Consider the following 24,939-nt stretch of genomic DNA (forward strand, 5'->3'; position numbering starts at 1 on the left):
CATGTGTCTCCATAACCACACCAGGTGTGTTCTGGAACATTGTTAGTCTTCTCATGTTGGAAATATACTCCTTGCCCAGGAAAAGGACAAAAACTTACAAACCAAAATAATATGTTACTGTGGTTATCATCTTTTACTATATAAGTAATTTTGGGCTATCCTCTTTTCTTCAAAAAAATACAGCTGGGGAATATTATTCCAAAAGAAAATGAAGATAATTATATATTTTTGCATTTGGGCAGCAGCATGGGCCATTCCAGTAAGTATACCTTCCTCAGAAAACCTTCTCACTCTGCTATCTCTTTTCATCTAGGATTTAAATTCATATATAAATTGTTTCCTTAAGAAACAGATAAGCTGACTCTGTACATTTAGATTTGCATTAAAGACTTTACAAGATATCTTTGCAGTCTCAAAAACCAAATATACACTTCAATTCATGTCCCCATTCCTCCAAGTGAAACTCATGTCTTATCAGAAAAACTATTATTTAACAAATTTATTCAGATTAATTTACATTCAGTATAAAAAAGTCATGGAGACTTTGTCCACCTTTGCTTCATGCCCTGTGAATTTTACTCTAATGCCAAAAAAGCCTGTGCTGTTTAGGAAGTTTTCAAAAAAGAATAATAGGAAAAAATAGGATTTTTCAACATATGAGAAAACTATATATCACTCAGAGAGTTATTTATATGCTCGCTGTGGAAAACTTGGAATATACAGATAAACACCAATAAAAATGAGGGAAATTAAACCATTTGTAATTTTATTAACCAGGCTTTGTATTTAACATTTTTATATGCTTTCACAATACCAAGCATTTTGGTATTTGTGTAGTTGAGAATATACTGAAATATTTTAAATGTGCTCTAGTGGAGCACAGCAGTAGTGTCATATTACTTGATTTTGCTTCTACACTAAGTTTGATCCACCAACTATTCTCTTAGGAGTTTTGGCCAGGATTATACTCAGGATAGGTCTTGTACAATGTACAGAAACACCAAAGGTCTATCTTCTTGTCTTTATAAAAGACTATTCTCCTTGTACAGTTTAGATGAGTGGTCTGGTTAACATTTCAATAAAACTGATAATACCATTATGAAAAATAAACAGTTTGTGGAAAAATAGGATTAAAAGACAATACAAATCTTTCCATGAACTATTTGAAGTACCCTCATATTCATATGTGCCGTTTAAATGCTACATAAGCCCTGCAACAAACCTCTTCTTTTTTCTACCTGATTAGATAATGCTTTGGCCTTTGTGTTATATCTTTTCTTCTTCATTGAGGGAAAGATGTGTGTGTGTGTGTGTGTGTGTGTGTGTGTGTGCACGGACATGCACACGCACATACACAAAATAAGAATCTTTTCAATATCCAGTATTTTTACTTTGGCAGGTTCCTCAAATCAAACCATTGGAGAGATGTGCTGTTGAAAAGTCTGTGAATTTACATCTTATAGCAAAATCAAAAGTGCCAGTACAGGTAGGGGATATAAAATGTGTTTCCTTTTATTTTATATTTCCAAGCTGTTTGCATTTAACTTCCCCCAAATCGCCACCCATCTTTTCAGCTTACTTTACTCCCAAGATAACACCCATAGTTTATTTTGAATTGTATCTCTTTTTCAGGAAGAGTTAAATGCCAGTGACACCGCCAAAGAAAGTGGTGCCCCCAGGCACGGAAGTGAAAGAGGAAGGCAACAGCATGCCGGAGACAGTGACAAAGGAGCAGGGAATGGCTCTGAGTGGGCAGAAGAAGGAGGGCAGCGTTCTCCGCATTCCACATTAGCAAACAAAGAGGGGGATATTGAGGATTGGAATGGGGGTGCAGGAAAACCAGAAACATATGGTCATGATGGGATACGTGGAAAAGAAAGTAACGCCACAGCGAATGGCATCAGGGGACAAGCAAGCGTCATCAGTGATGCTGAAGCATCAGATGGGGGCAATATTGATGGAAATACTGATGAGAATACAGAAAATGGGGATGTCGGAGATGCAAGTCAGAATGGAGGTGCCACTGTTGTCCCGGAAGATGGACCTCCAGTAGATGGAAGCACTAATGGCACAGACCCCAGGGATGAGATAAGTGGGAATTCCTGGAGAAAGGAGAGTGATACAAGTGAAATGACATGTCAGACAGAAGGGGAGAGAAATGGGAATGAGGCGGGTGAGGCAACACCAGGCAACGGAGAAGGTCCTGGCCTGGGTAATTCTGATGGGAGTCCTAGCGGGAATGGAGCAGACGAGCATGAAGACCAGGGCTCTGGTGATGATGAAGGTGAAGAAGCAGGGAATGGAAAAGAGGGCAGTGAGAACAGCAATGGCCGGGAAGGTCAAGGTCATGGAAAAGAAGATGACAATGACAATAGCATCGGTCGAAATTCTATTAGTGGTGAAGAGGATGACCCTGAAGGCGAAGAAGATCCCCGTAATGACAGTGACAGAACCAACACACCCAAAAGTGAGGAGGATTCTGACGGTGTTCCAGAGGACAGTGGTAGCCAGAGAACAGAGGACGCCCGGAATTCCAATCACAGAGAAAGCGAAGGTGTGGGAAACGGGATCACCAAAGAATCAGAGCCAAGTGCTATTGGAAAGAGCCAAGATAAGGTTAGTCTGAGAAGCTGATTTCTTTCAATGGCAGTTAAAATTTTGCCCTCTGCCCAATGATGGTAGCACAAAAACAGATCACGAAAAACATCCATGTATTTTTGTATCCATATTACTTGAATATTTAGTGGCAAAGCTAGAGTCCTTACTAGACTTTGATATAGAACAATTTTAAAAATCAAACGTTTCTAAAAATTTGCTAAGTAATGAATCCCCGATGTAATGGTTTACAAAAGTTCCTACTGGCATGGGGAGAAATGTTAATGGGTTGTTAAAGAATCTAAAAATCAGATGACTTTCATGTCCTGAATAAAGCAGGTTTCCACAAGTAACTGTGGAGTGCTGCAAGCTAAACTCCTATCCCTATGATCACCTTTCCCAGCCATTCTTCAGACCAACACAATTTTACAGCAATATTCACTAATTAGTCATTCTTTTCTTTATCATTCCATAGGGAATAGAAATCAAAGGTCCCAGCAGTGGCAACAGAAATAATGTTACCAAAGAAGCTGGGAAAGTCAATGAAGATAGAGAGAGTAAAGGACATGGAATGATCACGGGCAAAGGAAATGTAAAGACACGAGGAGGGGTTGTCAACACACAAAGACCTGGCCAGAAATCAGAACCTGGAAGCAAAGTTGGACACAGCAGAACAGGTAGTAACAGCAATAGTGACGGATATGACAGTTATGATTTGGATGATGAATCCATGCAAGGAGATGATCCCAATAGCAGTGATGAGTCTAATGGCAATGATGATGCTAATTCAGGTAGTGACAATGACAGCAGTAGTCGAGGAGATACTTCTTATAACTCTGATGAATCAAAAGATAACGGCAATGACAGTGACTCAAAAGGGGTAGGAGATGACAATGACAGTGATAGCACAATGGATGCTAAGGATAGTGATAGTAATGGCAATGGTAATAATGGGAATGATGACAATGACAAATCAGACAGCAGCACAAGTAAATCAGATGGCAGTGACAGTAGTAACAGTAGTGAGAGCAGGGACAGTAGCAAGAGTAGTGACAGCAGTAATAGTAGTGATGGTAGTGACAGTGACAGCAGTGACGGCAGCAACAGCAGCAAGAGTAGTGATAGCAGTGACAGCAGCAACAGCAGTGATAATAGTGACAGCAGTGACAGTGACAGCAGTGATGGCAGCAAAAGTAGTGATAGCAGTGATAGCAGCAACAGCAGTGATAGTAGTGATAGCAGTGACAGCAGTGATAGTAGTGACAGCAGTGACAGTGACAGCAGTGACAGCAGAAAGAATAATGATAGCAGTGACAGTAGTGACAGTAGCAACAGCAGTGATAGTGACAGCAAATCAGACAGCAGTGACAGCAACAGTAGCAGTGACAGTAGTGACAGCAACAGTAGCAGTGACAGTAGTGACAGCAGTGACAGTAGCAACAGCAGTGACAGCAGTGACAGTAGTGACAGCAGTGACAGTGATAGCAGTGACAGCAGAAAGAGTAATGATAAGAGTGACAGCAGTGATAGTAGTGACAGCAGTGATAGTGACAGTAAGTCAGATAGCAGTGACAGTAACAGTAGCAGCGACAGTAGTGACAGCAGCGACAGTAGTGACAGCAGCAACAGCAGTGATAGTGACAGCAAATCAGACAGCAGTGACAGCAACAGTAGCAGTGAAAGTAGTGACAGCAGCAACGGTAGCAACAGCAGCAACAGCAGCAACAGTAATGCCAGCAACAGCAGTGACAGTAATGACAGCAAGGACAGTAGTGACAGCAATGACAGCAGTGACAGCAGTGACAGTAGCGACAGCAGTGATAGTAGCAATAGCAGTGATAGTAGTGACAGCAGTGATAGTAGCAACAGCAGTGACAATAGTGACAGCAGTGACAGCAGCAGCAGTGACAGTGACAGCAAACCAGGTAGTGACAGCAGTGATAGTGACAGTAAGTCAGGTAGCAGTGACAGCAACAGTAGCAGTGACAGCAGCAACAGCAGTGACAGCAGCAATAGCAGCAACAGCAGCAATAGTAGTGACAGCAACAGTAGCAGCAACAGTAGTGACAGCAGTGACAGTAGTGACAGCAGTGATAGCAGTGACAGCAGTGATAGCAGTGACAGCAGTGACAGTAGTGACAGCAATGATAGTAGTGACAGCAGTGACAGTAGTGACAGCAGTGATAGTAGTGACAGCAGTGACAGCAGCAGCAGTGACAATGACAGCAAACCAGGTAGTGACAGCAGTGATAGTGACAGTAAGTCAGATAACAGTGACAGCAGCAGTAGCAGTGACAGCAGCAACAGCAGTGACAGCAGCAATAGCAGCAACAGCAGCAATAGTAGTGACAGCAACAGTAGCAGCAACAGTAGTGACAGCAGTGACAGTAGCGACAGCAGTGATAGCAGTGACAGCAGTGACAGTAGTGACAGCAACAGCAGTGACAGTAGTGACAGCAACAGTAGTGACAGCAGTGACAGCAAAAGTAGTGACAGCAGAGACAGTAGTGACAGCAGCAACAGTACTGAAAGCAGTGATAGTGACAGTAGTGACAGTGACAGCAGCAACAGCAGTGACAGCACATCTGGTAGTGACAGCCAGAGTAAGTCTAGTAATGGCAACAATGGACGTGATAGTGACAGTGACAATGACAGTGAAGGTAGTGATAGTAATCACTCAACCAGTGATGATTAGAACAAAAGAAAAACCCACAAGATTCTTTTTGTGAAAAGTTTGGTGAGTAATTGATAAGAAACAAAGATTTCCAAGAAAGCAAAGAAAGCACAGAGATAAACAGAAGACATATGTAAACATCCACAATAACAACGAAGGGTATCGCGTCAAAGTGTCAGATTCAGAACCAGGTCTCAAATCCTTCAGAGAGAGCGTCTGAATGCGTGATCTTTGATCCATGTGCATTAAAAGATATTCATGTTCGGAAAATATTTTGTTAAAAGTGTAAATCTAAACATAAAAGAACAGTTATAATTTTCTTCAATACTTTACACAGGAATCTCAAGTAATCACTTACTACATGACTTCAATTTCAATGCCACCTGCTTTAGAGAATGAAGCAAATAGGTCCTATAAACAACCTGTGGCATTGCCTTAAGCCTCCAGCAGTTATAAATTCTGGTCTGCTTGTTGCTGACTAAAAGATGGTATTCTGTGACCAGCTTGGCTATGAGTAATTTGCTTGTTTTATGGAACAAATATGTTTGTAGTATGAAAAAAAATTGCAGCAACTATTTAACCTACCTGGTCCATGAGAATAATTTTTCTAATTATCAAATAGAGTAGTTATAAATTATGAAAATTCTGAAGAGTGCTAGTCAGAAAAGAATTTAGAGGCTGATATTAGGAAATAAAACTTGTTTTGAGTTATTAATAAGCCATCTGCTAATATCACCCATGGCAGCAGTGCTTTTTAAACTGCAGATTGTCTCTCAGTTAGTAGGTCATGATATCAATTTAGTGAGTAGTGACAATAATTATACAATGAAGTCTGATGTATAATATTACATTTCTGCAAACCATTGGAAATTTAGTATGAAGTCCCTAAAACTATTGACAAACCTGATGCAGTGCTTAGAACAGTGTCTTGCTTCCAGTAGCCACTCTCTGAATATTAATAAGTAAATGAATCCATGAATTAATGACTCTGGGAAGGAGGTCACTTTTTAAAATATATGTTCAGAACTGTATTAAGTGGGATCAATTATTTGATCCACATTAGTCTCACCAAGTCAAAACTTGGTTCACATTTTTCTTTTAAACCTCAACTTGCCAACACTGCCAAACCCGACTCTGAGACTCCTTTTCCGTTATTAATCTCTTTAATAAAGCCAAAGTTGCTGATGGGTACTCTTTTGGAAAACTTTTTTTTTTTTCTTATTTGAGAGTCATATGTGCAGTTAAAATCTGAGCACAGATCTTTCAGCTTTTGCATGAATGAAGGTAACTCTTAGTTTTGAGATGAAGACCAAACCCTAGAAAATAAGGACCTTAAGGTGTATGAGAATAGAAAGTGATATATAATAGGGTGGAGATATAATTTATCATCCAAACTAGGGAATTTTGAGAGTGAATTACACACTTTTGAGTGTTATTATGAGTAATCACACAGGGACAGGAGACGTTAAGTTGTGATTGTCCCAGGGAAACTGGGAGATACTATGACTCTAACCCATAATCCTTGAGGGCATTTTCCAAGATTTAGTAGTGATGCTTTCTTTATAATCTCCATCTTTTTTCTCTTAGTCAATTGTCAATTACATTTGTTCTAATTCAAAGCTAAAAACTAGTATAGTGAAGTTATAAATGCAACTTCTTTAACAATTTTTAACCAGTCGTTAGTTAACAATTTATATTCTAATATTAGGCATGCATATTTTACACACAGTTTCAGGATCTTTTTTTTTCTGTCTCCTTCTTTATGCAAGAGTTTCTTAGAGATCAACATTGTAAACAAATATTGCTGAAGGCTTTAAAAATACTGCTATTCAGTAAAAATACTGCTATTCGGTAGCAAACTACTTGGTAACTCCTAATACTGCAAAATGTCAGGTTTCTACTACATCACAGTCATGTAATGATTCCAAACTTGTTCCCTTAAAATATGCTATAAGTTTGAAATTCTTTTAGACTTCAGGGGTTTTTGTTTGTTTTGCTCTGTTTTAATTTGTAAAGTTCTGCTTCTAGTGCCTGTCACACCTATTTCAGAAGGTTTTATGAGTACTAAGTCAGGCAATGGATGTGGAACTCTTTGTAAACTGTACAAGATATGTAAATAAAAGAGATAAATTTCAGTGTTATAATAAACATCTATTTATATGAATGCTCGCAAGGAAAAATCCTTTAATCCTAACGAGTTTGCAAATACTTACCCCCCCATCACAAAATCTGGTGTATAATTTTACATTTCTTTTAGAAATAAATTTTAATTGAAAAAGTAATATATTTATATATACAAAATAATTTAAAACACTATAAAAAGGTATACAAAAATATTAAATCTTGATCATTCTGGACACTCAGCCTTCTATTTTTCTTCCCTAGAAGCAATTCCTATTACTAACAGCTTGTAGAACTTCCCAGAAATATTTTATGCTTATATAAAAACATATGTTCCCCTTTTGAAAACATGTGGAAGTCTACTACAATGTGCTTGTTTTACTCTTTCCAACTTAACATTGTACCTTGAATATTGGTTCATAGCACACAGATCTACCTCATTCTTTTTCATAGCTGTGTTTAATTTTATGAAGTTCTATGAGGTATTTATCTGCCCTTATTGTTCTAAGCTATTTCTAGTCTAATGAGAGTCTCTGCAGAAATCACCTGAGATAATAACCTAAGCTAGATAAATTTCTAGCCAGTTCTTATAAAGACTTCACCTTAAGAAATATTTGGGGATGGATGTTCAGAATCTAGGGCTGATGTCAGAAATAATAAAAGAAAATGATGATCCTATTTTATTGCATAATCACATAATTGATTTCTAGACCCCTGAGGCAGGAATGGAGCAGACACACTCCAAAAGAACGTCTCAAGTGTAGATTCTTTCAACGCGAGAAATCTGATACTAGGAAATAATACTTGCCTTGAGTTATTAATAAGCCATCTGCTAATATCACCCATGACAGAAGTACTTTTTTAACTGCAGATTGCCTCTCAGTTAGTAGGTCATGATATGAATTTAGTGAGTAACGACATCCATTTTGTAGAGTGAAAGAATAAAAAAGAAAAAAAGAAAAATCATAGTGCATCATATGTATTACTTTGTGAAACTTGATCATATCTATATATATGTACATACTCGTATATACACAAATTTGTCTAAGTATACATATACTGAGACATGATGTAAAATGTCTTTCTTACTGTTGATTGCCATTTAAAAAGTTTGAAAGCCATTGGTTTAGAAAAGTATTACTGCTGGTAATTATTTTATATTTACTCTTCACATTCACTTGTCTTGTAAATCTCTAAGTTTCCCATTTTTGAAGCAGAGATTAAAAAAAAGAAAAAAGAAAGAAAGAAACGGTGTATGCGTGGAGGGAGCAGGAAAGAGAGGGGGTGGGATGGGATTCTGGGTTTATTCTTGCTACAGTAGAAGTTCCAAGGTAATGTTCTCACCCTTGAACAGGAGGCTATCATGATGGTGCTGGTGGATTTGTTGGGAATTCAAGATTTCTTTCTGATTGCATGGGTTACTCCACATATGACACAAGATCATAAAACTGGCTCTCTGAGATGGTCTTGTCCTTCCCCCAACTGGAGAATTTCTTCCACAACAGCTCATACCACAAATCAGGAAATGTAGTAAGACATCTTATTGTTGTCGTTGCTGTTATTGTAAAATCTATTTCTTACATAAAAAGATAACCTTTAGAAAGTCATACCTCACCATATAAATACATTTTAAATCATTAACTGGAGTGGAATTTCTCAGAAGTCAAACTTGCTTTATGGTTTGTAATGGAAGTTTTGAAAAACTCTAGACTAAAATAGCCAGAACAATTTTCCTCTCCCTAAAAGGAGCAGGGACAGAATAGAATAGTTCAGTCAGAGATGAAAATATCACTGTGTTCTCACAGTGATCCATTCACTGCTGCTTGGAAGCAGATCCTCTAGAGAATGAAACAAGTCAGCAACATGATGTTCCCAACCTCTACCCTCTGAACAGGGATCTGGGGTTCAGATGTGGAAAAAAAAAAAAAAGGAAATTATAAAATAAAAAAGAGTCAATTCCTATGGGGCACTCATGCAGCTCAGAAAAATGGTGTAAAGTCGAAAGATCACCAATATGTCAGACTTAATATGTTTTCCATTAGTCTGCACAGTCCCAACTCTAGCATGAAACACTGAATTTACAGAGAGCTTTATCATAAAGTTCTTCCTTTATTTCTAAGTCCATTATTTTGGACTTTGCTACTGGCTCTACCCCTTCTTCCTTTACTCTCTTTCCTTCTTTTCCTCCCTAGTCATTTTCCCTTCAAAGACATGAGGAAATCTCTGTAGGGAGGAAAGTCTGTCCTCGGCAGAATTTAATTCTCAGGCATCTTCTTGTGTGAGAACCCAGACCACGCCCTAGACAGGGACCTGTACTTAGGCTTCCATCACGAGCCCTTTTGCATGCTCCTGGATTTCAGTCTCAACCAGCTGGTTCCCAGTTCCTCCTTCTTCGGTAGGTTTCTCAGTTGAAATCACAGATCTTTCTTTGCTATCCTGACTCTATCTCCATATCTTGAGACCAACTGGTAGTGAAGGCAGAGATACTCAAGCTGTAATAGACCAAAACCCCTGTGTAGCACCAAACACACTTACTTCTGGTTTTATCCTAATATTCTGATTCTGATACATTGACTTTTACCTTGTCACCAAGCGACAACCCCCTTTGAGTGACCTGATCTTCTAATTGGGCATCTGCCCAGCTTCCTCATCCTATTCTAGTAAACTGATTAGAATTTTTCTAGCCCAGTGAGCCTGAGAACACCAGGAGCAAACCTGTCTGACACAATAATGTTTATTGACTCAATGCAATGAAGGAGATTGTATACCAGAGCAACCACCGGCATGGCAGCAAAGGAAAGGATGCTTACTATAGGATTTGGGGAAAGGGTAGAATTTAGATGATATTTAAATGAAGAAGTGTTTGAAAGGTGTTTGAAAGCCAAGTAGGGCTGTGGATAAAGAGGTCAACATCAGACTTGGACTGTGAAGTGGACCCAGGCTCTTCGGAAAGTGAAAAGTTAAGATGAATGTGGACTGTTGTGTCCAGAAACCTCTGATCTAAATCTCTGCACCTGGGTTATAAATCGAGACTGCTTTTCTGTGTCAAAGTGGCTTAGTCCTTCCAGGCAAGAATGAAGTGTTTCATTCTTACTGGTAAAAGCTCTGGCAGCAAAGTCTCTGATAACCTTTGATTTTAGAGAATAAAGTTTCTCAGTGATTAATAAAGCAGGAGTGATTCCAAGAAGGGAGCTGTTATGTCACTTTACAGCTTCAGTGCTCTTGAGAGAAATATTGTTTCCTATTAAGTTTGTAGCTGGTTTTATCTGTGTTTGTTATTCCAGTCTCAATTATTTGATTGAAGAGGCAAAGTTTTGCTCTCTTGGTCCCAGCTAATGTTTATGTTCTCAGGAGGGAGGTATGTTTCTGCTAAAACCAAGACTCTGCTTATCCTGCTAGTCATTTTCCCAGATTCAGGCAGAACTCTCAGATGCCTGCCTGTTCTTTAAATATTGCCCCTTCCAGATCACCACGTGGAGGACTTTCCATTCCCCGCATTATTTCTATTTCTCTTTTTCTGATTACTATCTATACCCTGAGCACACATTACCACTTTGTCTGAGTCCCTGTGTTTTGCACACAGATTTCCCTGTTTAAACCCTGTAGTGTGGCATAACTTCTCCACTCTCATTACTCATGTGCCTTTTGTAGACAGGGAAGTCTATGTTCCGTCTCCTTTCTGTCTAGCCCATTCTGCTTCTAGAAGCCCATCATAAGTGGTCAGGTTCTAGGATTTAACAATTCCTCTCTCTACACTGAACACAAAGGTCCTCTTCTGGAATTCATGTTGTTGTGCACTAACTTTGTAGATATTTTCTTTCTCAGGAGTCTCTCTGACTCTGCATTTCTGAATTTCGATTATTAATTTTGACACTTTCTGGCTTATCTGAAGGTTTAAAAGAGCCTGATGTTTATAACTGGTTTTGAGTTTTATCTTCTGATAAAGCTCAAATTTTCACCTGTCATGATCTGCCAGCTCTTGGAACTGAATTTCATTTTCAGGAATGTAAAAAAAAAATGTAGCTATTTTCTTCAAACTAGGAATCTTATCAGAGTTCTCTTTTCCATTCTGACTAGACCCAAGCCAAACAAAATAAGCAAAAAATCCACAAAAACAACCAGAAAACCAACCCACAATATTCTGCAGGGCTCTACACTTCAGAAAGAGAAAGGCTTGAAACAAAATGGCAGCTGATAAGTAAACTTACCCTAGACTTACCAGATAGTAAACTGCAGCTCAATAATATCAGGGTTTGTGTATCAATTGAGTCACATGTTTTCTTCCTTGCTTCACATAACTATCTTCAGCAGAGTGTTTGATGGAGAAATGTTCCAGTCCTGAATGTCTATGGGCACAGCTTTGGCAATACCATTGCCAGTTATAACTTTTTAGGGGTCTTGAAATAATCTTATCAACCTACAGTATCTATATCAGTACCAGTCAAAGTGAGAGCAGTGCAATAGTGTTGGCCTGTAAACTGTTAGAGTTCAAAAGTCCAGAAGGACAGAAATTGAGAGTAAGCATTTAGAACTTTTATATCAACTTGACATTGCCATGAAATCCAACCATAATTATTTTTCCAGTAATTCATTTTCATTGTATTATATAAAATTAGTGATCCATGATGTATTTGAAATAAAAAGAAATGCAATTGGTTCTTCACCACAGGTAGTTTGAGAATCATCTGGATACCAGATGACTGTCAACTGGGGATATCAGGCTTTATCCTCAATTACCTTACAGGACCCTTCTCGGTGGTCCCCATTTGGCAGTGGAGGGGGACTGAAAAAGTCTACATAGAGATAATTTAATCAGGATAGGCAAGTTTAAGCATAAGTATGCATATCCAGGCCGTGTTGAACATTTTAAAATAATTTAGATATATTCAAATACATCAGTGGGAAGGATGTAAACCTCAATACGTATCAGAGCCCCCTCAATGAGGAGCTGAAGGAGTTATAAGAGAAACAAATTCATGTTCCATGTGCCGGAAAGCTCAGAGACTGTCCCCCATTGAGACTAACAGAACTAACCCATCTGCCATCTGTTAAAATGAGAAAACAAGAGGAATGAAAGCCTTAAAAATTAGGGAACTGTTTTTCTGAAATCCAGATCTCATAATGAATATTTCTAATCTTCTTTTGAGAAAGAACAACTCACAGTGTCTTTCTACGACCTCATGAGGCCGATTCTTGGCAGGAAAAAGGATAGCTCAGAGAAGATGCAGCCGTTTGCCTTTTTAAATTTATTGTGATATTGACCCAAAGCTACTTTTTCCTTATCACCAGGTGTGACTAGGCTGACTCCACCACTGAAAATATAGAAAAGCCAAAAAATACCTGCGTATTCTCAGACCTATTTACTTTGTCAAGGGAGAGGGCTCAGTGGGGAGTTGCCCGTCAGGAAGACTTGTTAAATTCTACTGATAACCTCTACGGAGATCATTGCTACTGAGATTACCAGTGAGACTTTAAAATGCCTCCAAATGCCAAAGCAATTCTGCACGATAACCTCAAAAGCTAACGTGGGCATTTGCACTCAGCTCAGGAATCCCATTAGATGCACTTATGTTGTGTTCTTAAATCCCTCTCATTCATCAACTCCTGTAGTTTCCCGTTCTCTTTTTCGCTGCTACATTCTTCTAGCTCTTGTATTATATGACTCTGTGTTGGACCGTCTACCCTGCTTTCATCTTGGCTGCACTTTGGGACACAACTACTAGCATTTGGCTCCATCACCTACTATCTCAGATAAGAGGTCCTTTGTGGCTACTTCTCCCATCAACCTCAGTTACCTTATAGGACCCTTCTCAATGGTCCCATTTGACAGTGGAGGGGGACTGAACAATTATAAAAACAGAAGATGGGTAAGTTTATGTATAAATTTGTATATCCAGGACATGCTGAACCTTAGTAATCACCAGCTGGCTCTCTGAACCTCAATAGAGATTGGGAGAAGAGCCACACATGGAAAAGATGGAAAGAGTTGTCACCTAATTTAGCGGGTTTCAAACTTCAGTGTGTATCAGAAATCCCTCAGAAGCCTTGTTTAAATTCAGATCCATCCCCTGATTCAGTAAGGGTGAGGGCCAAGATTTGCATTTCTAACAAGGTCTCAGGTGATGCTGATATTATTGCCTATGGAATCACACTTTGAGAACCACTGAGGTAAAACAATGTCATCCAAGCTGAGTGTGTGTATTAGCATCTGCAGTGAAGTGAGCTTTGTGAAGGAAGGCTAGATTTAATTATTCTGAATTATGTTAAATGAGGAAAATCAATGTCAAGATTCAAGTTCTTCATACTGATTAATTTGCTTACCTTGGACACAGCCTTATCCATAATGACATCTTCTTTTCCCTTCTGGAGTGCACAATCAATAGACAATCTAGACTTGGAAGATTCCTTTGTGACAAGCTGAGAGAGTTTCTGATAAGTAAATGAAACGGTGTTTTACATTTTATAGGTATCTAGGATTCAGGGCAAACTTTTATGACCAATGAGAGTTCTCTTTTTTCATATGTAGAAGTAGCAACTCATGCCCTAAAAATTATTTTAGAGATTGGGATGGTTAATTTTATGTGTCAACTTGGCTAGGCCATAGTACCCAGATATTTTGTCAAACATTATTCTAGATGTTTCTGTAAAAGTATTTTAAAGATGAAATTAACATTTAAATCAGTAGACTTTGAGTAAAGCAGAATGCCTTCTATACTGTGGGTGGCCCTCATCCAATCAGTGGAAGACCTTAACAGAAAAAAGACTGACCTCCCCAGAGGAGGGAATTCTGCCAGTGGATTGCCTTCAGACTTAAACTGCAGATTTTGGACTTCCAAGTCTCCACAGCCGGGAAAGCCAATTCCTTAAAATGAATCTCTTTCTCTTCCTCCCTCTCTCTCTATATACATCTTACTGGTTCTGTTTCTCTGGAGAACTCTGACTAATGCAGACATGACAACTCTAGTCAACTTCTTGCTACTTCATGGAAGATGCACATATATAGCATTTCCTAAAGTGTGATTCAGGAAACCCCATCCTAAAAGATGTTCATTAAAAAAAAAGGTGGGCTCTGGAGATTGCCAGTATGGATATTAGCAAATAATAGGCTGAAAATTCCTGCGGTAAAGAAACCTGTTGAATTTTTTTTAACTGAGGCGTTTCCAAATAAATTTGATCACAGAATCTTTTTTGCCATACATTATGTATTAGCCACCAAGGGAATCCATGTTTCACAGAACGATCTTGGGAATTGATATTTTAATAATTTCACCCTCCTTTACTGTGAAACTTATCTTCATTGGTACCCATTCTTTCCTTTTCCTGAGGTGCAGATGGTTTCTGCAACTCTCCGAGGCTGATCCATCTGTGTCTATGGTCTGCGTTACCTGTCTCTTGGAAACACTCACTACTGGAGCAATCACATGTCAAGTAGGAAGTTCTAACTGACAGCTACAATGCTGTTAGCAAGACGCCGTGGACATCCAGCCCCAAGCTATTTTTGACATCTGGGTAGGAACCAGAAATGTGATGTAAGAAGCCTTCAGATAACTACAGTTCTAGCCAACATCTGAGAGCAAATGCATGACAGATCCCAGATGAGAACCTTCCAGCTGAGTCTAGAGCCAACCTACAGAAGTGTAAAAGACAATAAATCGATGTTTTAAGCCACTAGGTTTTGGGATGGTGTTATGGGATAAATGTTTGTGTCACCTGGAAATTCACATTATAAATAACCCTCAATGTGATGGTATTAGGAAGGCTTTTAAGAGGTAATCAGTTCATGAGTGGAGCCCTCCTGAATGGGATCAGTGCCCTTATAAGAAGAGGCCAGAGAGCTAGCTTGCTCTCTTCCTGCCATGTGAGGCTACAACTACAAGTTGGCAGTACGTAACCTGGATGAGAGCTTTCAGCCAGAACCCAACCATTCCAGCATCCTGGTATCGAACTTCCAGCCTCCAGAACTGTGAGAAATAAATTTCTATGTATAAGCCCCAGATTTTGTTATTGCAGCCCAAACTGAGACAGATGGTTTGCCAAAAAGCAATAAATACATGGAAGAGTTGGATAAGCTGTCTGACCTCAGCACCTAAAATACCCTGTGCCTTTTTGTATTTCTATCATTATTGCATTGTATTATGGTGATCAGTTTATGTGTCTATGTCTATCATCAGATTTTAAATTTCTGAAGAGCAGACAGTGTGTCTTATTCGTCTTTGTATCCCCAGCACAGTGCCTGGAAATGAATTTGATCAATAAATGTATGTTAAACACTGAATGAAGAGAAGAGAGCAGGCAGAAGTGCTTATGAGTCATCAGAAAGAAGACTATGACTATTGCATTTGAAGAGAAGGGTTTAAAAGATGTGTAGGTTAGTAGGTGGCACGGAGAACATGCTGAGAAAGGTAAGCCAGTGACTAGAAGCAGGATGTTATCAAGGGGTAGAATGACTAGATCGGTACACTTGGAGTATAAGATTCATAGAAAAACTGTTAAAAAGAAGTCAAGAAGGGAGTAATACAGGGCAGCGGTGGTTGCTACATTTCAAAAATTTTTTTTAACCTAAAAAACAGCAATTTCAAATAGTTTGACCTAAAGTAATAATACACATAATTTATTTATTTAATAAAGCAATAATAAATATTATAATCATCATAATAAATAATATGATTTATTATTATAAGGCAATAGTAAATATGACAAACCTATTCATTCCTTCAAATGATGCAAAGAAAGAAATATTATTTTTTTACAAAGTGCCTATAAGAAATCTCTCCGAGCCTGTTAATACTAACAGATTCTTAGAGAAAGAGGAGAGAAGGAGGTCAAAGAGCAAAATAACAAAATACAAAATTTTAAAAAGTTAAAAGTATTAGGGGAGAAGTGGTATTAGATTATGTTATCGGAAATAGGATTAGCAAATACATTAAAATGAGCACATAGATGACAGTTGATATTTAGGTATGTAATTTTGTGTACTCAGAAAAGGAAACTAGTAGACATATGGGTATTCTATTGGTAAGAAAGAAGGAACTCTTTTTTGGCCTACAATGAAAGGGAATATAAGAAAACATTGGGAAAAAAAAAAAAAGAAAACTTTGAGAAAGTTAGCAATTTTCACATCTGTATTTAAGGAGAGCAACTCTAATTTTGTTCATGTGGATTCTTAAACATAGATTAAACCAAGGCCTGAGGAGAGGGTAATATGACATGAAGCTTAATGCAAATCTGAGTGAAATGTTTATCTGTCTACATAATAATCATTGTCATCAAAGGTGTCAATGATTACGCTTCTGTTCATCAAATTCAAATACCCCAGAATGGCAAAACACACAGTTGAAGTAACTGCTAGACAAGTCAGATACACATTTCATTGTCACCTTGCTTATTATCCTCTGACATGTTGATGGTAAGCTTGATGAATATTTTGGTACATACATAAATTAGTTTAAAAAACATATGTGTGATCTGGTTTTCCAAAATTACATACTTTATTAGCAAACTGAAATATCCTAATTGGTTAAAAAAAAGGAAGCTACAAGTAAAAGTAAGAATAAAGCATGTGGGAGAAAATCTGTCCCACCAGGTTGATCTGTATCTTAGTCCATTTTGTGTTGCTGTGACAGAATACCACAGGCTGGGTAATTTATAAAGAGCAGACATTTATTGGCTCATGGTTCTGGAGGCTGGGAAGTCTAAGCTTGAGGTGCCATCTATTGAGGGCCTTCTTGCCGTGTCATAACACGGCAGAAGGCATCACACGGCAACAGGGAATGAGGCCAAACTCATTCTTCTATCAGGAACCCACTCTTGTGATAACTAATCCACTCCTAAGATAATGACATTAATCTACTCATGAGGGCGGATCTCTCATGACCTCTTAAAGATTCCACCTCTTAACACTGTTGCAACATATGAACTTTGGGAGACACATTAAGTTTCTAACACATGAACTTTGGGGAAACATTCAAACCATAGCAGTCTGTAACCAGAACCAACAATTATTTGCCTGGCGTTTCATGGAATCTGAGATGCTTTGATGTCATCTCTTTAGGTGCCACTGGCAACACTGGAAGGTTTTCACACATCTCTGTCATGGTTGAACTGGTCTCTCACTGACAGAAGACTTCTACTTTCAGATTGAATTGCTCTTTTCTAGGCCAATCTTTTTCCTTTGGCAAATTAAGAGTTGACTCTATTGGAAACCTTTCATTGGCCCATGGAGGGTTGTAGGAAGGAAGTCCCAAGTATGAAAAGTTGGAGAACTGATACTATAATCTGTTCTAAGCATTATTTAAGGATGGCAAAGAAAAATGTGGAACATAGTGTACTCAACATTATCCATTTTTTTTCCACTAGCAATTTTCTGCAAGATTAGAACATCCTGAGGTCTCCAGATTGGAAAGGAATCAGTTTTCGTAGCAGACTAAAATCAACCTTATCCAAATAACCAAAGTTGTGGTCATTCAGATTCAAAAATAGTCTTCAAATAGTCAGCTGCAATTTTCAAATGTTCTTACAACTAAGAAAATTTTAAAAATATATTTTTAATCTACTCCCATGCCTTAAAATGAAGAATTGATCTTACTACCATTATGAAGAAGGGATAAACATTTTTGAACACTGAAAAAAAATTTGATATAAAAATGTTACGAACACTTAAGATTAGAAAAATCTAAGAACGGTGAAATTTATCATGAACTCATAGAAGAGATGTTCTTAATGATCTTATTCAATATTAATTTTTAAAAAACAGAGTACTTATCTTAAAGACTTTTTACTATGAAATAGTATGGATACACATACCCAAAGGCATAAAACAAATGTACAATTTTAACAAAATTTATAAAGCAAATGCTTGTTTGGCCACCATCCAGGTTATGAAAAAGAATACCGCTAACTCCCCAGAAGCCGCTTTACAACCCTCCCCCAGCGGCAACTCTGACTGTGGTAACCGCCTCCTTGCTGTTTTTGTTTTTGTTTTTAAATACTTTTACCACCTAAATATGCATTCTCAAATACTGTTGTTTGAGTTTTGCCAGTTTTTGAACCTCATATAAATGACATTATACAAAATGAATTCCTCTGGCTTTGGATTCTTTAATTGAACGTTTAGTTTTGAGATACATGCACATCACTACATATTTTCATAGGGGTTTTTTTCCCCCAATTTTTGTTGATGTACACTTTGAATTACATAAAAAATGACGATTGTTTTATCCATTCTATTGTTGATGGACATTTTCATCATTTCCATTTTTTGGCTATTCCAAACAATGCCCCTATGAACATTTTGTACATGTCTTCTGGTGCACAGAAGCATAAATTTCCCCAGGGTGTATACCAGGAATGAAATTGCTGGGTTATGCTTTTGCATACAGTTATCATTCTGTTTGACCATATATATATATATTTATAATATTTTGTATATTATAATATATATATTATATTTCTATATAATATATATAAATATGTAATATAATATATATTAATATAATGTAATAAATATATATATATATATATTTTTTTTTGGGACAGTTTCCTTGATCCTAATTTTTTCTGTACCCAGCTGGGCTAAATGCCTTTCCTCTATGCCTCCATGACATCCTGTGCATACCTGCATCATTGCTCATATCACAGACAATTGAAGAATTGCCAACTCTCACTCCTGCATGCTAGTCACTAGCCATGTGTGGCCATTTAAATTTAAATTACTTAAAATTAAATCAAATTAAACACTTAATTGTATAGTTACACTGGCCACATGTGAAGACAGTGTCAAGACATCACAAGTTAATACATCCTACCAATGTCTACTAGGTACTATATTAAACTGTCCAGATATAGAACATTTTCATTCCAGAAAATTCTATTGGAAAGGCTGCTCTAAAATGCGAGGTCCTCAAGGGCCCAGGCTGACTTATTCTATGCCCATCACAGTGCCTGACGCAGCAGGCTCTTGACAAACATCTGTTGCACTACACTGCCCCCAAGGAGGTTTACAGTCCAGTGGTGAAAATAGAAAATAAACAGGATATTACATGAGGTTCCAAAGGCTGTGAACACTACGCTTGGGGACAATGCAATAGGTACCTAATATCCTAAAGATGTGAGAGGGGAAGCCCATCTATGCAAGGCAGACCTAGAGACTGTGAAACAAGCATTAGCAACCACCCATCTCCAGCTTATAATGGAGGGAGGGTGGCAGTAGGGGAGAGAGGGTAGAAGAGGAAAAGAGATTCCTTTGGAGAGAGTTGCAATATGCTTGCATGACCCCTACTCCCGATTCACAATGTAATGGCAGATAGGGATAGGGTTGTTTTCCCATCATCGTAAGTGAGAAAGGTATGGAGACCACTCAAGGAGCTTGCATGTATCCCCTGGAGCTTAGGGAACCTAGACACTTCAAAAGTATTATTTCTGGAATCCCTGCTCTGTCACTTGCTGGCTGTGTGACATCGGGCAAATTATATAACATTTTAGTGTTTCATTTTTTTAATTTTTAATTTTGGATAATGATAATACCTATTTCCTAGAGTTAACATAAAATGAAATGAGAAAATCCATGCAAGTTACCAATAATAGCAAATTATTTAACTTTTTTTGAGCTGGAGCTGCTGGTTGGCAAATTCCTCTTACTATAAATCTTTGAACATGTTCTTAAGCTCAGCAGCTTTAAGCAGCCAAGGTGAAAATCTGGCTTTCTGCCAAACCTGAGCTCTCTTTATTCTACGATATGGAGAGTTGCCTCTGGGAGGCAGCCTGCCCAGCTCAGGATCACCCTCTCCTTGTACTCAGATATGCCCATGTTGCAATGATCATCAGTGGAATGTGAATGGAAATGATATGTCATACTTCTAGGCAGGGTTTCCTTTTTTCCTCTACACATTCCTCCTTATCCACCACCATTTTGCCTCAGGTAGCAGATAATTGATTTATGAGCTATCTTCAGTTTATAACATGCTATTATTTCTTTTTTTTCTTTTTTTTTTTGGCTTCAATCACCATACCCTTTCTGTTCTTCCCATAGACAGCTACACTCTCGTGTTTTATTACACCTCTTTATATACACATGCACCTTAGAAAACTCAATTGTTTTGGTGTGTGTTTTAAATTCATATAAGTAATCTGGTGCTACAGGTCTTATTAAATGCATATGTATGGACTAAGAAATTACATTGTCTCTCATATTCTATTAATTTTTAAGATATGAAGTTATATTGCACTAACATTTGGATGCGTGTTTTTACTGGTAGAATGTGAATCTAAAGTAGAGAGAATGTCACCAATGCCTGGAATAGATCCTAATCCAAAGAAGGCACAAAAATCAATTGTTGAGCACATGTTTGAATAAATACATAATCACGAGATCAGAAAAACTTAATTGTTTTGGTTTTTTTTCATAAAATAACATTGATTTATCTAAATTACATGTGTTTTAAAATGAAGCTGAGACAGGAGTGAAAGATATTACCTGGTTTGGTGTGTATTAGTTCACCAACTTAAATTCAAAGCTATAATACTACACGAACAAGGAAGGAATTATCATTGTAATTAACCCTTAATTACATGTATGTACCTTCTTACCAAATGCATCTTATCAAGTGCTCATTATTGTGTGTTGGTGTTACATTTTAATGAATATGATTAATATACAATCAAAATGAATTATTCCATCTGAATTTCATATAATTAAATTGTATATACTCTACTTTTAGTTCTTACATAATGCTTCTAATGATCACAATCTTACAATTTGTATAAAATTACCTTTAATTATAAAGAATCCAGATTTCATATTGATGTTATGAACTAAACAAATAGATTCTTCAGACAGTATAACATTTGATAACCCCCTGGATACTGAAGGCCTGGTTAAGTATCTAACAATTTTTTATCCTTAACTTTTTCTTATGGAGAGTTTAAAAATATACTAAATTAGAGAGATAGTAGAATAAACCCTTATTTTCCATACAGATTCAATAGTGATCCACTTTGAAGCAAATTCCAGATATCATAGAATTTCAGTCATTTCAGTCTCTTAAAGTTATGAACTCTTAAGTAAATGCCACAATACTATTATCATTCTAAAAATAACAGTAATGCTTTAAAATCATCAAACTCACATTTCCAATTATTTCATAACTGCTATATTTTTCAGCTTTTAAAAAAATTAGGATACAAATAAAATCCATGGTTTATTATGGTTGTTATGTCTCTTAGGTCTATTTTAATCTATAGGCTTTACTCTCTGTCTTTCTATCTTACCTGCAATTTATTTGCTAAGGAAATTGGGTTGTTTGTCCCATGGATTTTTCTGAGTTTGCAGTTTGATTTGGGTTTGCAAAATGATGATACTGTAATTGTACCAGTCCTTCTTCATTTATGTCTATAGAAAGAAATTTTCGTCTATTACCCAGTGGTATAGTTCATACAAGAAAGACAGGATAAATGTTTAATTATTTTCCTTTATGTAAAGTTTTAATATACTGAGTCTGTTTATTAGTATTTTCCTATGTTGGAAAAACAGGGGTTTTGTGTGTGTGTGTGTGTGTGTGTGTGTTTTGGTTTTGGTGTCAATATACATGCATAAACTCATGGATTTAAATATATGTGATGTGTAATAATTTAAAAAAATATTCAAAGACCTTTATTGTAAAATAACTGCAGATACAGAAAACTCCACAAAATGAATCTATAGCTTATTATGAGTACATTTGTAATAACCATTCAGGTCAAGAAACAGAATGTCAGTCACTCAAGAAGTCCCTCATGTGCTCCATTCCAACTAAACACCCTTTAACTCCCCAAAAGTAACAACCATCCTAAAATTCACAGAAATAACTTTCTTGACTTTCTTTATAGTTTTATAACCTTGATGTTACAATTTAGTCTTGCCCACTTAAAAAAGATTGATATGTATTTTAGGTTTTAAAATATTTTAAACTACAGTTCTATTTCTTCTTTTTCTTTTCCTATTAATTTATCTGTTGAAGAATCTGGGTATTTGAATTGTGGAGTTTCCCATAGTCTAAATTTTACTGATTAAATACATGGTGCAGTTCAAGATACTCCTCTGTTATTTGTATTTCCTGCAACTTGGCATGGGATCCAGAAGTCTGATCATGTTGGTTTTGATCCCTTTGTCAGACTGTAGTTGATATTGTGGTCTCTCATCAGGAGGCACATAATCTGGTTGTCTCTCTTTTTGTGAGCCAGTAGCCATTGATGTACAATGCCTGGATTAATTCATTGGGAATTGCAAAAAGGTGAATTCTATCATTTTCTTTCAATTTATCAACTGGAATACTTTTATAAAGATATGCTTCCTTTTATCTCTAATTTGGTTCAGTTCATATAGGGCCAGATAAATGTTTTATTCTTTCTATTTATTTCCAAGTTTTCAATATATTGAATTGGTTCCCTGGCACTGTCCCAAGGTGAGCAATGAGTGTTTTACTTCATTTTTGTAATATTATCATAAAGTCATAGATTTAAAATTATTTGCTAGGTTTTAGTATATTATCTGTGTTAAAGATTACATTGTTTCATCTTTGGCAAGAGAGGCTATTCAAATTGGCTTTTGAGTCCCTTTGACAGAATCCTGGTAGTCTTTGATAACTTTCCTGCAATCTAAGATGACGAGATGTTCCAGACTCATACACTTCCTGCCATAGGCCTGGAATCAGCCAATTCCCCAAGGGGTCCTAGGTGCTAGACCACAATCTGGTGCTAGGGATACCAGCTACTACTGCGTTTATCGTTGTATTTAGGTCTCTACAGAGACAGAGCTATACTATACATGTCGTGGGTGTGTGTGTTATAATAATTCCTAAGTAAATTCTATTTTTTTTCCATTTAAATTCAGAATTATTGAATTATGGTGTTTCTTACTTAACCTCGTCTGTATCAAATCTGTATCTCTTTTCTTACACACCGAGAATCCTGATTCTCATGGACACATTGGTTGAAAGAAATAGAATAATTCAAAATTACTAATTTACTTTATCCCACATTACACACACTACATTCTCAGAATAACAATAAAATTACCATCACTAGTATAACTGTTGAGAACAGTTGAAATTATTTGTGCACATGTTGGCAACAGGTTGGATGAGCCCTTTATAAGTGGAAGTCAGTTTTGCTGACTTTCTTTGGTTCACTTTTTCATTGGTTCACATCATCTTATCTTGAATGTCTTAAATATATTATTCCATTCTTTCTGGCATGAAGTGTTGCTGTCAAAAAGGTCTTATGGGAATCTAATTTTCTTTCCTTGTAAATCACTTCCTGCTTTTGCGTAGAAGACCAAAGGTCTTTGTTCTTTATCTTCAAAGTCCAGTAATTTTATTAGAGTATGTCTTGGGGTTGGTCATTCTGGGCCAATATTCTCAGGTACATTGTATGTTCTTTAAATATGAGTTAACTTTTTTTTGTAAATCAGGGAAAATTTCTTCACTTATAGGTTTGTTATCATTATCATTATTTTTAGTATTTCGGCTGTTCCCTCACGTTTGTTATTTTCTTCAGGACTCCTATTTTCTCTAATTTGGATCTTCTTTGCCCATCTTTTGTATGTCTCCCAAATACTTTTTTCCTTTTTCTTCATTTCTTTTACATCTAAAATATTTTCCTCTTTTTTGCCTTCTATTTCTCTTAAGGAATTACCTGTTGTATTTATTTCCTCTTGTGTTCCTTCTAGATTAGTCTTTATTTCTAAGATTTTTTCTTTTATTACAAGTTTTTCCCTGATATTAGATCATTTGTTTCTGAGTTATTTTAATTTCCATTTATGTTGTTTTTTAAAATCTATTGTATCATTTTCTTAATGTCTTTTTGTTTTTTTTAAAAAAATAGAAGGTTGAGGTTTTAATTTATTCTTCAATTATGTCTTTTCAGGATGCTTTTATTGTCTATCAGATTGCTATTCTGCTCTTACGGAATTATTTTTTTTTTCTTATGTAATAATTTATTTTACCCTCCCAAGATATGTTTTTTTCTTTTTTTTAATTTTTATTTTGTTGATATACAATGTGGTTGATTATTGTGGCCCATCACCGAAACCTCCCTCCCTCCTCCCTCTCGCCCCTCCCACCCAACAATGTCCTTTCTGTTTGCTTGTCATATCAACTTCAAGGAATTGTAGTTGTTATGTCTTCTTCCTCCCCCCCCCCCCAGTTTTTTTGTTTTGTGTGTGTGTGTGAATTTATTTATTTATATTTAGCTCCCACCAATAAGTGAGAATATGTGGTATTTCTCTTTCTGTGCCTGACTCGTTTCATTTAATAAAATTCTCTCAAGGTCCATCCATGTTGTTGCAAATGGCAGTATTTCATTCGTTTTTATAGCTGAGTAGTATTCCATTGTGTAGATATACCATATTTTCCGTATCCACTCATCTGATGATGGACATTTGGGCTGGTTCCAACTCTTGGCTATTGTAAAGAGTGCTGCGATGAACATTGGGGAACAGGTATACCTATGACTTGATGATTTCCATTCCGCTGGGCATATTCCCAGCAGTGGGATAGCTGGGTCGTATGGTAGAT

General features: G+C 37.0%; 1 protein-coding gene across 1 annotated transcript; it reads left to right on the forward strand.

Annotated features, from left to right (window-relative positions):
* The first annotated feature begins 208 nt into the window (after nt 1-208).
* Nucleotides 209-5,290, forward strand: DSPP (dentin sialophosphoprotein). The gene is made up of 4 exons (XM_063108829.1): nt 209-259; nt 1,400-1,486; nt 1,633-2,616; nt 3,071-5,290. The coding sequence occupies exons 1-4, from the start codon at nt 209-211 to the stop codon at nt 5,288-5,290; spliced, it is 3,342 nt and encodes a 1,113-aa protein (XP_062964899.1).
* The last annotated feature ends 19,649 nt before the right edge of the window (nt 5,291-24,939 follow it).

This window comes from Cynocephalus volans, chromosome 9, assembly GCF_027409185.1.
Source record: "Cynocephalus volans isolate mCynVol1 chromosome 9, mCynVol1.pri, whole genome shotgun sequence".
Lineage (NCBI taxonomy): Eukaryota > Metazoa > Chordata > Mammalia > Dermoptera > Cynocephalidae > Cynocephalus > Cynocephalus volans.

What these genes read in the sequence shown, in the direction of transcription:
- DSPP (XM_063108829.1), top strand. Translation starts at nt 209, where the DNA reads ATGAAGATAATTATATATTTTTGCATTTGGGCAGCAGCATGGGCCATT. An exon ending in CAGCAGCATGGGCCATTCCA is followed by an intron (nt 260 to 1,399) that starts GTAAGTATACCT and finishes TTACTTTGGCAG; the next exon opens with GTTCCTCAAATCAAACCATT. An exon ending in TTGGAAAGAGCCAAGATAAG is followed by an intron (nt 2,617 to 3,070) that starts GTTAGTCTGAGA and finishes ATCATTCCATAG; the next exon opens with GGAATAGAAATCAAAGGTCC.